This window comes from Psilocybe cubensis, chromosome 7 (assembly GCF_017499595.1).
Source record: "Psilocybe cubensis strain MGC-MH-2018 chromosome 7, whole genome shotgun sequence".
NCBI lineage: Eukaryota > Fungi > Basidiomycota > Agaricomycetes > Agaricales > Agrocybaceae > Psilocybe > Psilocybe cubensis.
In genome coordinates, this window is record NC_063005.1 from 2,504,706 (window position 1) to 2,516,741 (window position 12,036).

At 46.1% G+C, this 12,036-nt stretch overlaps 4 protein-coding genes across 4 annotated transcripts; 2 read left to right on the forward strand and 2 right to left on the reverse strand.

Annotated features, from left to right (window-relative positions):
- Positions 1 to 996: 996 nt before the first annotated feature.
- JR316_0008314 (uncharacterized protein) lies at positions 997 to 2,214 on the reverse strand (the record flags this gene model as incomplete). Its single annotated transcript, XM_047894029.1, has 4 exons — positions 997 to 1,107; positions 1,170 to 1,262; positions 1,312 to 1,662; positions 2,149 to 2,214. 4 exons carry the CDS (start codon positions 2,212 to 2,214, stop codon positions 997 to 999), a joined length of 621 nt encoding a protein of 206 aa, XP_047747344.1.
- Positions 2,215 to 2,549: 335 nt separating this feature from the next.
- JR316_0008315 (uncharacterized protein) lies at positions 2,550 to 6,262 on the forward strand (the record flags this gene model as incomplete). The annotated part of the gene is made up of 11 exons (XM_047894030.1): positions 2,550 to 2,671; positions 2,723 to 2,807; positions 2,914 to 3,468; positions 3,517 to 3,729; positions 3,781 to 3,993; positions 4,064 to 4,093; positions 4,885 to 5,020; positions 5,090 to 5,751; positions 5,807 to 5,972; positions 6,027 to 6,066; positions 6,115 to 6,262. 11 exons carry the CDS (start codon positions 2,550 to 2,552, stop codon positions 6,260 to 6,262), a joined length of 2,370 nt encoding a protein of 789 aa, XP_047747345.1.
- Positions 6,263 to 7,040: 778 nt separating this feature from the next.
- Positions 7,041 to 8,798, reverse strand: JR316_0008316 (uncharacterized protein; the record flags this gene model as incomplete). Its single annotated transcript, XM_047894031.1, has 4 exons — positions 7,041 to 7,256; positions 7,318 to 8,595; positions 8,650 to 8,724; positions 8,784 to 8,798. 4 exons carry the CDS (start codon positions 8,796 to 8,798, stop codon positions 7,041 to 7,043), a joined length of 1,584 nt encoding a protein of 527 aa, XP_047747346.1.
- Positions 8,799 to 9,528: 730 nt separating this feature from the next.
- JR316_0008317 (uncharacterized protein) lies at positions 9,529 to 9,888 on the forward strand (the record flags this gene model as incomplete). The annotated part of the gene is made up of 1 exon (XM_047894032.1): positions 9,529 to 9,888. The coding sequence occupies one exon, from the start codon at positions 9,529 to 9,531 to the stop codon at positions 9,886 to 9,888; it is 360 nt and encodes a 119-aa protein (XP_047747347.1).
- Positions 9,889 to 12,036: the final 2,148 nt, after the last annotated feature.

The following is a 12,036-nucleotide window of genomic DNA, read 5'->3' on the forward strand; positions in this document are numbered from 1 at the left end:
GCGTCGTCATCGTTTGCCAACCTCGCACGATCGTGTTTAACCTGGGGTGTACAAGACCTGTCACATTCATGGCGTCGGGGGGCGTCGCCTTTATGGCGCTGGCAGGCCGACCCAACTACCCCGAGTATGACACCGCCGTCGAACAGGTCTATGGACTCATAAAGTCCCAGAGGGAAGGTGTCGAATTCGACAAAAAAATCTGTCCCATCGACGTGGCGCATTTCCTGCCATCAAGGCTGGCCGGAGCCCATCCATTTGAACTGCAAACCGCACGATGGGTTGGTGTCTGATCTATTGGCCAACACAGACGTCCCCTCGAACCTACAATTATTACAAAACAAAACTGGACTAACTATTTGCTCGCATGACAGAACTTCCCTGAATCTTTTGCAGGGGTGTATTCCCCACTGCTGCCTTCAATATTGGCCCAAGGGCCTTCTCTAGCATGCATTGTGACCTCAAGAACTGCCCTTTAGGGTGGTGCGCTGTGCAAAATCCACCCATCGGAGCAGCCCGCCGTGGCAATACTGGGTGAATGAGGAATGAGGCACGTTCCTCACCCTCGCCGACACGAGGTGCGTCAGGATGGCAGAGGGCAGAAGAATGTTGATCCAGCTGGAAACCCGGTGGCTAATCCTAGCTCCCAGACAATGAGATGGCCTCCTGTTGGATCAAACCTTCCCAGCGCTTGATTTTCAAACCGAACGGAGTTTACGTGAGACTAATCCTGCCCTTTATACGACGGTCTGGAGCATGCGGACACGGAGATGGCAGGTAGGGTTGTCTTTTCAGCACAATGGAGGAGCTCCTGGCCCGCAATTTTGAGTTACAGGAATAAGAGGATGAGGGTACAGAGATGTAGGGCACTGGCTAGTAATAGGTATGCTAGCATTATCGTTTATCGTTACAACAACAAAACTGGTTCTGGACCCCTGCGCTCCTGCCAAAAAAAAATAAATATACGCAGTATAGATACACATTATCCCAGACCCTGTCCTATACTTTTGGCTTTGATCGCGAAGAAGTGTTTTTCAACAACCGCCGAAGAAATTCGTTGGTGGCCCAATCATTTTCGTATCCAGCCAATACAGGATACTCGGATATGGCCTAGTTGCATACGAATGGTTATAGGCACACCTTATGAACCAGTGAATATAGGGTCTACTTACCTCTTCCCTCAGACTAGCCAACTCCTCTACATCTTGATCCTTGAACGGCTTACGGATGTCCAAATGTTTCTCTGCAAGAACTTTTATCGCAGCCTATATTCTATTAGTCTAGGATCTACCAAATCTGTGTAATAAAGCCTACCTTGATGGCAGCAAACTCTGCCGCAGGCCATTGCAAATATGCCTGTAATTTCCCACTTGTCAAGTGTACAGGCTTTGCTATCAGCCCACCTTCTCTCTGGGGCCCCACAGTTGTCGATGTTAACAGATTCTTCCCAGAAATTAGGGGCGGAGGCGTAATTGCGTGCCTCAAAGGGTCGGCCCGGGGCGAACTGCCTTGAGAGGTGTTTGGAGAGGTGTTTGGACTAGGAGGATGAAAGGACGCTTTAATGACTCTCGACCCAGATGGAAGGGTCCGTGTCGCATGTCCAAGGTCTTCAATAGACTCTTGCTCGGGAAGTGAGTGCAAGAACCTGTTTTTGAAACCAGGTCTCTGGACGTATTTCCATCAGAAAGTGGCAAGGTCAAAGCGTGTGGGAGATTGAATTTTGGGCATCTTTAATGAATCGAAAGTCAGTCTTTAGGACGTTTTAAACCTCGGAGGCTTATTATGAGAGACGTGCACTTGTCATTGACAAATACAACAATAATGCCCGGCGGTATCGCGTATCGCGTTGTCAGGCTTTCCTGGACAATTGGATTGGACAACTGGATCACGCCTGCAACAATCGCAGTCACCATAGGCACCTATACAACGACATCGCGCTGACTCAAACAAAATCTCTTTCTCTTTTAACTTCTGCGCGATCAGCTCGTTTGCCGACCCAGAAACACTTATTAAATGCATTCTTGAGACTTGCTCGAGACCAAGCACGAGGTTGTTAGTACGACAAAATTTCAAATCTCATCACATAATATTTGATCGTGAGCCAACACTCAAAACATAACTAGCAGGAGAGGATAAGGGTGATCGACGAACCCCTCCAGGATTGACGGCAACATTGATCATGAGAGGGGGGCGGGATCCGAAGGAGGATGTTGCCATGCGAAGAAGCGTAGTCATTTCGAGCTCCGCTGCTCGCGCTTGTGGAGAGCATGCACAGACCAAAGCGAGGCCTACGCCTCATACCAGCGTCCGGCGCCAAGATCCTTATTGTAAACGCTTACCGGTTTCCGTGAAGAGCACAGGCACAATAGAAAATCAGTGGTGATTATATCCGAATGTATTGTTCCATTGTGACCGCCTCAGTACCTGACCGGCGGGGGAGAACAATAGCCAGGTTCGGTAATGTAAACTGGGAATACAAGGGAGGGGGATCTATATAATTTACATGTCTTACGTTGTGAGCCTCAATTAACCCCCTCCTGAAGATAAAGAGAATGCCACACTGGGCTCGACCTTCGTTTCCTCTCTGGGAAGATGACCCAGTCTCGTCAGAATCCTTGCCATCACCCCAGAGACCCGAACGTTCAAATGTGTCCGCCGTGAATACGGATGAAGAGTAAGACATCATCTTCTGTAATTCTATAACACGTCTTCTAATAATTGTCAGGCGCGGGATGAGTGTTGACAGGGATCACTCCGAGGAAGAAGAAGTTGTGGAAGCGCTCAACGAAAACGACGAAGTCGACGTCAGAGTGAGACAAGCACCCCCTGCTAAACGGGGGAACAAGAGCAAAAAGGAGAATACGATTCATGCAAGTAGAAAATTTGATTTTGATTCGAAGTCTGACGCCTGAGCAGTCCATATTGCGCGCATACCTCATATACAAGAAACTTATCAAGCATAACGCGAAAGATCCCCGTAAAAATGATGCTTACGGCGTCCCGATCCCATCCTACCCACCATCTCCTGAGGAATCTGTCGTCAAGTTGTACATTGAAATGCAAACAAGCACAGGCCCCGATCCGAAAAACCTGTTACTACTCTGGTCGAGTCCCATGTCGCACCCATGGAATCAACAGGTACTCAACCTTCTTCTTGACGACCTTTCAAACTACGTCAAGGATAAAGCACTACTCCAGCTGACTCAGCTCGCTGAAAGGAGCATCGGGGCCGACACAGACGTGTTGGAACTCTTTGACGGGATTGTATCCCCTGCTAGTGTCAAGCATATACTGGAGAAGAAGCTGGATAACTGTCGACAAAGAATACAGACTAGTATGAGGAAGGTATACAGAATGCAGAGGCCGACAGATACATCTACCCCGCTGACAGATAATGAAATACGCGCTGAGATGTGCAAAGGGAACCTTGAGCTCGCTCAAACCAACCGGCGAAGAGAGCGAAGGAATTTAGTGAGCAGTTCTCCCTTCTTAATTATTTTTTTACTCACCAAACGACAGAGATATATTCGTCGATATGAGATTATTGAAGAGCAGTTAATGCTCGCAGTAGACGATGACGCCCGTGATTTTTGGAGGTCAATTCAAGCGTTATATACCCACTTCACCCATAAGGACACAAGCTCCGACGAATCTGAGGGAGAATGTCGTCCCCCGTTGGTAAAAAGAGTAAGGCGGATTAGACGGGGTTGGATATCACCATCTGTATCTGCGGTATGGCCGTTTTCTTGTTCGCAAAAGTGTACTAATTTTTTATCTTACAAGGTGTTTCATTTTGTTGACAAACATTATACTCCAGAATACATCACCGGGATGAAAAAGCGCGGAGCAGCGCCTCTGCCTCGAGAGGTAGAGTCAGACAAGGTCGATGAACGTTCAAAGCCGACCCCTGAGCTTCCTATAAATTTTTATTCGTCCGATCTACCACCTCTAGTCCTCAAAGCATTGCGGCCAAGACCAAAATTTCCAATTCCCAAAGTGAGTCCCATTCTCACGTACCCAAGTTTTTAATCCTAACAGTGTTTATAGTTACCTGCTGATAAATAAGGTAGTAGACAATCTAGATACTGGAATCAAGGTATGCATATCCAATGCATATCCAACCATTTAGTTTGTCAATCGGAAGAAATCTCTTGTAATGAAATCATGCGCTCGAGCGCTGGTATATCATCTATGCCTTCTCATTAACTTGAATAGGCAGAAGTCGCCGTCACGTGTAGACTATTACTACTTCCTTATTTATCTTAACAACACACTACCTACAAGACTCCTCGTACAAAATACATCCTCATCATCCGCTTAGTGCCTACACGCACAAACCATTGTTATTTTCAAGCCCATTCACGCACACCAGCTAACTTACCATTGAAATATCGCATCTCAAACAAACACAATCTACGCTGTTAAAACTGACCTCATCATCGTCCTCTAACGCTTACAAAACAACAAAGCACTATAAGGTAGCGTTGAAACCTTTAGAAGTGCGTCACAGGGTCATCCAGCGCCCAGCCGTCGATTTCTACGGCCTGGAGACGAAGCGGCCGTCCTTTTGGTCGTGGACCTCTTTATCCCCCCGCCGCCAACCAATGAGAAAAGATATCTCCAAAGTGACATCAATCAATAACCAACTCGGTGTTAAGATCCTGATTTGTTCTGAAATCCATATAACCCGGGGTACCTTTCTAGAATCTGGAACGTATACCTTTCGTTGCTCATATACAACATTCGTGTGCGAAAACGACGCTGCCGCTCAACCCCACTCACAACGTACAATGGACTGCACGATATGCCTTGATGTCATGGAGCAAACGGGGTGCTGTCTTCCCTGTGGTGCGTTTTGCTCACTTGGTCCCATACTGTATTTTCCAGACGGGGTTTGGTGGTGCTGACGGTCATCTAGGTCATATATTTTGCGAAGGCTGTCTGAGAAATCATTGGGTCCACAATGCTACTGCTTCACGAAGCCTGTTATGTCCTGCCTGTCGCGATGAAATCATTCAACCGAGTACGTATATCATAACTGACCCACCCTCTTCTCCATGCTAGGTTAAATGCTGATCACAATCCAATGCAGGAGAGTCTGTGGACTGTATCCGGAAGGTGTTCATTATATCCACAGATTCTGTGGCCAATTCACATACGGCACAGGAGGAAACTCGCTTCTTGCGCGAAACTCTGGAGAAAATAAAAGAGGAGAAGGAATTAGTTCTCCAAGAGCTGGCTTCCGCTCGTACTGAACAGGCCCTCACAAACCAAAGGTTAAAAGATAACCTTTTCATCGCGAAGCTAAAAGACGCCCAAATACAGCAGATTCAGCACCAACTGGAACAAGCTCACGATGCATTGAATCGTAGTTCATTGGAGACAGCTACACGCGAAGCTCACGCAAACAACGAAATCAGGAAGCTGCGACAGGAAAATGCAACACATAAGGCAGTCATTGAAGAGATAAAAGGTAAAAACAAGGGTCTCGAGAGCGTGATCGAGGATCTGCACAAGAAAATAAAGGACCAGCAGATTCACATTGCTAATATGCAAAAAAACGAGGGAGGGAGGGACACTGGTGGGCTAAGGACCTCCCATATCAAGAAAGGGTGTCCGATTGAAGGGGGGCACGATCTCCCAGATGTAAAACGTAGGCTTGATTTTTGTCAGCCAGGAACACCCACTTCTCCGACCCTCATTTCAAGGAGCGCAACAGATGCAAGCTCAGCATTGGAAGATGCGGCCCATCCGGTGAATTCTTCCACAACAAGGACTCCGATGAGTGGAGGGGCCATAAAGCATATAGGATATGGGTACCCGAGAGAACATGCGGTCCCAGATTGCATCCCAGAACGCAACGGATGTCACCAATTTTCTGGAGCTGGAAGTAACGCCCACTACAGACAATTCACATGCATGTATTGCCATTTTTGGTGCAGGGAACCACAACCCAACAACAAAGGTATTGAGCAGTGAGTAACCCTTCCCGGTAACGATACTGACACCAAAACTGCATCGGTGAATAGATCCGGGAACTGGTCCAACTTTGTCGAGCACGTATTCGTTGTGAGTGTGGTTTTCCTTTCAAAGAAAATGTACACACTTATATGGTAGGCCTCGTGCTGGTGAATCCTCGAATGATCCACAGATGGCCACCACCCTTTCATCGAGCGGGGATGCGCAAGTGACACAGAAAAGACGAGCACAGAAAAAAAACCTCGTGGGGCACGCGAAGGAGGCGCAAGGGACATACGGGAAATAGGACGTGTGTGAGTAGGTAATGGACGTGTGTGATTGGCGGGGTGACGTGCTTCGCGTGTTAGTCCCGGTGATGTCGATGGGGTGTGGGATCGATTAACTTGAACAAATTTTGTCAACTTTCTGTGTTGTATCAGACCCGGCCTACGATTTTAAAAAATTGATGCAGGATATGAAATAGAGGTAAATTATTAATGGTGGTTGTGGTGATTGTTATATGGATCAGCAACCATGATTCTGTTCAACGACGAAGGTAACCAGCTTCTTGTGGCAATATTTACATATCTTCAATCAACAAATGTTAGCAGAAAGAATTAGGGGGCACCTTGACGTGCGTTGGGCATTCCCAGGCCCCTTCAAGAGATTTGAGTGCCGTTGATCAGGATTCCAAGAGGCAGAGATATGGGGATGGAGGTAGGATGTAGGCGCCTCCGGGTGATGATATGCATCAGTCAGAAATGATATAACAGGCAGGGTTGGCGCTGTGTTGTGCAAGGGACGTGGGGATGTGCTATGGTACTATTGTTGGCCACCCAAAGGCTCTATGGCCGGAAACCATCTATCCATAAACTATATATCCGGGACTTACTTCAGTTTATACATATATGGATCAGATGTTTTTATGTCCGGAATACATGTGCAATCCGCCAACCATATTGATTAATTGACTAAATTTGTTCTATTCATCTGAACCTGGCATGCAACCAGCTAAAAAGCCATACTCGGTGAAATGTTATCCATGATCAAAGTCGTCAGCTACACTCCCTGACCAGTTATGATGGCTAACTCTGCGGAATCCAATGGTCATGCTGGAAATACCACGCGGTGTAGTTTTCTTCTGTACCACATTGGAAAGTCTGAAGATCTTTACTAGATTGGTATTTCAGGCTCTGTGCCAACGATAATTCGGTGTTCGGAGTATGGCTGGAAGGACCCATATAAGTTATTTGAAGAGATTTCAGGTCTGGAAACCATTTTAGCCATTTGGATATGTAGGACTGCGCAAATCAAGATGTTACCATTAAATATTTAGAAGGGTAGACATAATTTGGTACGCACACTGAACGCAACCCAGTCCTTTAGTGGGGAATCAGTTCCCATTATGCGGGTGAATTTGAGGACCAGAGTATGAACATTGACTGCGAGCTGATCATGGGCCTTGGGAAAGCATGTGCAATTCTGTGAGTGTAGCTTGACGTGATTTCTGATTCTGCCAGGGAATGTTAGACAATACGGGAATTTGGGGGATGTGTCTTGATACTGGCTGACCGCTCCCACGAGTAACCGCACTTCGTCACAGAAAACGCCGTTATGGGCGCATCGATAATTCGTCGGATTAATACTGACGGAGGCCAGAAGCGACTGGTCACTCATCCGCCATCCAGAATAATTGGATGAAATGGTAACCGTACGAAGAGGTGGAAGCTCGAGGATAGACCCCTGAGCGATATGATTGACAGGGTTACTGCATCCATTTGTTAAGGTAAGCCGCTGTAGGGATTGATGCCGATGGAAGAATTCGGTTGGGAAAGAGATTTGGGTGACGTCTGAGAGAACCAAAAGGACCATTGTTGACACTGCTGGCATTTTCACGTCATTGAGAATATCCTGGAGAGTAGCAGTCTTGGAGCAAGACAGCACTAAAGATGTAATAGACGACCCTTGGAGTAAGTGCGGTGCAAGGGTCCGGATTGTGGGCGAATCAAAAAAGGACAGTGGCAAATCCATAGATACGATACCATCCATGGCAGGGCGAATGGCATCCACATTGATATGATTAGAGTCCAGATGATGTCCGAATGAATTTATGGTGGTTGTGACTGCGTTGAATTGTGGGTTTTCCCACATATAAAAGAAAGTGCAAGATGCACCGACTGAGGCTAAGAGTCTCATCATGAGTGATGGGACTTCGGAAGAAAGGGTTTGAAGGGTCTGGGGGGTGTATAAGAAAGAAAGACCTGTGACAATGAGCTGCGAATTTTCTAGGAAGTTGAACATCATATTTTGAAAGTGATACAGAGGGTCCAGATCAATCCACAAACAGGCATGGACTTGAGCAAAATGGTTAGAGCGGAGGGATGACATTAGGATCAAGAGAGCCAAGCGAGGAGTGTATTTGTTGATCCTCATCGTGATCCGGCGTTTGTGGATGTCAGGACTAGCGTTCTTTTGAATGACGGATTGACGCTGCAAATACAGGTCATAACAAAGATATCGGAAAGCATTGGAAGTATGGGCAAGCGAGAGAATGTCGGCGGTATCAAGAAATTCGTTTATGATGATGTGGTGGATATCATGTGGAAGCTCAAGGAATTTGGATTCCAATGTATGGCGTCTCTGGACGATAATTAAATATTGTTAATGGATTTCTTGGTGAGAAGGTCGGCGTACCTTGTGCACCATCCTGCTTTCCTCCACGTCCATTCTCTTTCGTTTGCGAGAAATTGATTTGTCATCTGAGCCCCCCTGCAAGAAAACGAAATAAGCCACTGAACTTCGGAGAGTATTTTGTCAGCTAAGCTCACTGCCAGCAGGGTCATGACGGTTTTGGTCCTCTTCAAAAACTGTTTCAAGGTCGAAGTTGTCATGAGAATTCGATAGAGCACATTATCACACAGCCTATGTTCAGCCGTTTATAATGCTCTTAAGACAATTAGTGTGCGTATGGCAAGACTAATGAAAACGTCAATTGTGGAGGAAATCGGGCCAGTAGATCAATTGTGTAATTATAATTATGCTTATTGTCTGTCAATATGTACCATGGTTATATAATTGTGGATCACAGAACCCGACGGACTGATTGCATCAGAGACAATCAACGCTTTCGAATTAGCGACATACCCATCTCCAAATTTCCCCTTTTTCGCCCTCCGCCCAAGCCGTTATGTTGTTCTTCCATGCTGTTGTCTCCCTTTATTACCACCCCTTGACGAGCAGCATCACAGTTACGGTTTCAGTGTATTGGTTGTCAGCCAACGTTTTTGTCTTTTCAGTAAGTGGAAATGCCGATGGATCACTATAAGCAGGACATGCAGGATAGGTATGTCCATGCGTGTCTTTCAATTATTTCCATCTCAATCAATTGTGGGGCGTACCCTAAGCTTGCGGGAAACCTCACACCTTGGACTGTGCCTTTGCGGACGTGGGTGCGGCGTGCAGGGACTCGAGAAGGGTACTGAGAATGGATACGCTCGACCTGCTCTTTCGATTTCTCCTCGCCATGTATGCTGAGGCGGCAGTAGATCAGTTCTTCGAGTCGGCTGCCCTCGAATGCACGTTGCCATCATCATCGCCCCCACCCAATTCCAACATAACATAACCTGTCAGAAACGTCGTAAGCCTTCAGGTGACCCTCTAATGGACCACGCAAGTTCAAGCGCACGGATGACTACAACCGCACGGATGACTACAACCAGCACGGGAACCCTCACTCCCCGCGAACAGGGTAGTAGATTGTTCGATGAAAGGCATACGAGCGAGCGTGAGCCCATACGAGAATGCAGGCAGATACGACTGATGATCCACCCCGCCATGAACAACGGCGATACGCCGCTGCTTGCTCTTGTAACGGGAGCGACGGCGAATGGCAGAATTTCTGCATGCGAGGATGCTGAGACACCATCAGCGTAAACTTAAACTTAGCATATAGCGTAAACTTAGCATACAGCGTAAACTTAGCATAAAAATGCGCTGGGGTGGATATGAACCAGGCGGCAATGAGGATGCAGTTGTGATGGGCAATTATGATCACGATTATGCTCACGATCCGCACAATTCTTCACTGTGCCAAATGGTAGTAGAGGAGTAGATTAGCTTCGTCATAAATATTGAGAAGATATATTGTAAACATACTTAAATTGCTGCTGAGCCAACTCACTGGAAGGAATATTAGATAGAAAGGCGTAATTATGAGGATGATCATGAGCAAGTGCGGCGCGGATAGCTCGCAATCGATAATGATCCGTGAGAGCCACAACAGAGTCACGTGTAAGATTTTGATCTCAAGGATGGATCAAAAGCCAGACGGGCTCAGGACGGTACGTGCTGTACATGACCAGTACTGCTACAATACCTGACAGGTACCTGTTTATAATTTTATGGTTCACAAACATTTTTATTTTGACAATGCCTTTTCAGATTCAACAAAAAGGTTGATCTATTTTTATTGTTTTATTGTTTTCGGTAGAGGCTAAAATGAATTATAAAATATAATATACATGGTTGTCAGCCAGTACTTATTGTTCACACACCAAGGTTTAATACAAAATTTCATTTTAATTCACGTAGAAAAATACATATGTGCCATCACTTTTACAGTTTATGCAAAATCTTTGCCCAATTTGAAATGTTTTAAACCTCTTTTACACGCTTTTGTACAAATGATCCAATCATTATTCTCTGTCAATTTTTTTCAACATTTGTGACAATCTAAAAATGATTGCGGCGCGTAGTGTGGTGTCGGTTAGTCCCGTAGCTCTTCGACTCTTCTTACCCGATCGGTCTGACAATTCCGTATTATATTACTACACAGCACGCTGAAGGTCAAGCTATTATCCATTTCGCTTTGCCCTCTTGTAGGCTGACGCTGAGTATACTATTTTGTTGATACAGTGGCAGCGATCGCATTGCTCGCGTACGAATGGGCCCTCACGATTGATCTGGAAGTTGAATATATCTGGAGGAAGCGGTGGAATGCTGTGAAAGTGATATACCTGATGCAGAAATATAGCACGGTCGTAGACGGCGCATTTCTGCCTTTATATCGTGAGTTTCTCTGTACTATGGATCCAAGTAGGAATCTACACTGATAATGATAATTTAAATTCGCTTCCAGGACAGCTAGGCGAGAATATGTCGAGTGGAATATGCACGCAACTCCTCATCGCTCTGGGAGGTCAGTGCGTCGATACGGCTTTTCATTTGTTTTACGTTAATCTGGCTGACATTGTTTCTTTTTGCGAAAGTGATGATGGCGTTTGGAGTGCTCACATCAGAAGGTACGCGGCAGTGTCCTTTCCTGTCAAGTTCGTTCCGGATCAGGCTTCAACTTATCGACATCATGCAAAAGTGATTCTCACCCTGCGCGTGTGGGCTATATGGAACCGCGAAAGACGCCTTTCCATCTTCCTCCTAACAGCGGCCTGTATCATATGGATTCCAGCCATTGTTATATGCTCCCTATTTTTCCTCAGGATCAAATGTTCGTCTCTTCTCTCTCCCTCTCCGCTGCAAATGCACCGTGACCGTGTCGTTGCGCGCTTGTAATTTGAATGCTATGTGTTGACATCATTTATAAATATAATAGACTCGACGACACCACCGTACCCAGGGTTTCGGGGGTGCTTCATCATACGTTCCACACGTCTGATCGCTTGGTGGTGGCTCTCCTTATGCGCATGGGATTTCCGTGAGTTTTCTTTCTTTTTCTCCGTTGATTTTTTTTTTTTGGTTTCGGTTTACCAGCAACTCACACTTATGATGATGTATATCAGTGTGCATGCTTTTAATGCTCAAGCCCTGTGTGCAATTTTGTATGTTCCTCGTTTCACGGCGTGCAGGTCATGTAGAAGAACTGACGCCGTCCGACATAGTTCGTTCGGGTATTTCCTCTAGATTACAGTTATCCCATGTTGTGTACCGTGACGGTCAGTCGTTCTCTTAATATCTGGTGTTCTCTGGGGCTAAATTTAAATCGCCCTGTCTACTGTAACGATTAGGTGTTTTCTTTTATGTCGCTCTTTTTTGTGAGTTCATGCATTATAGGCGTTGCTCTTTCAT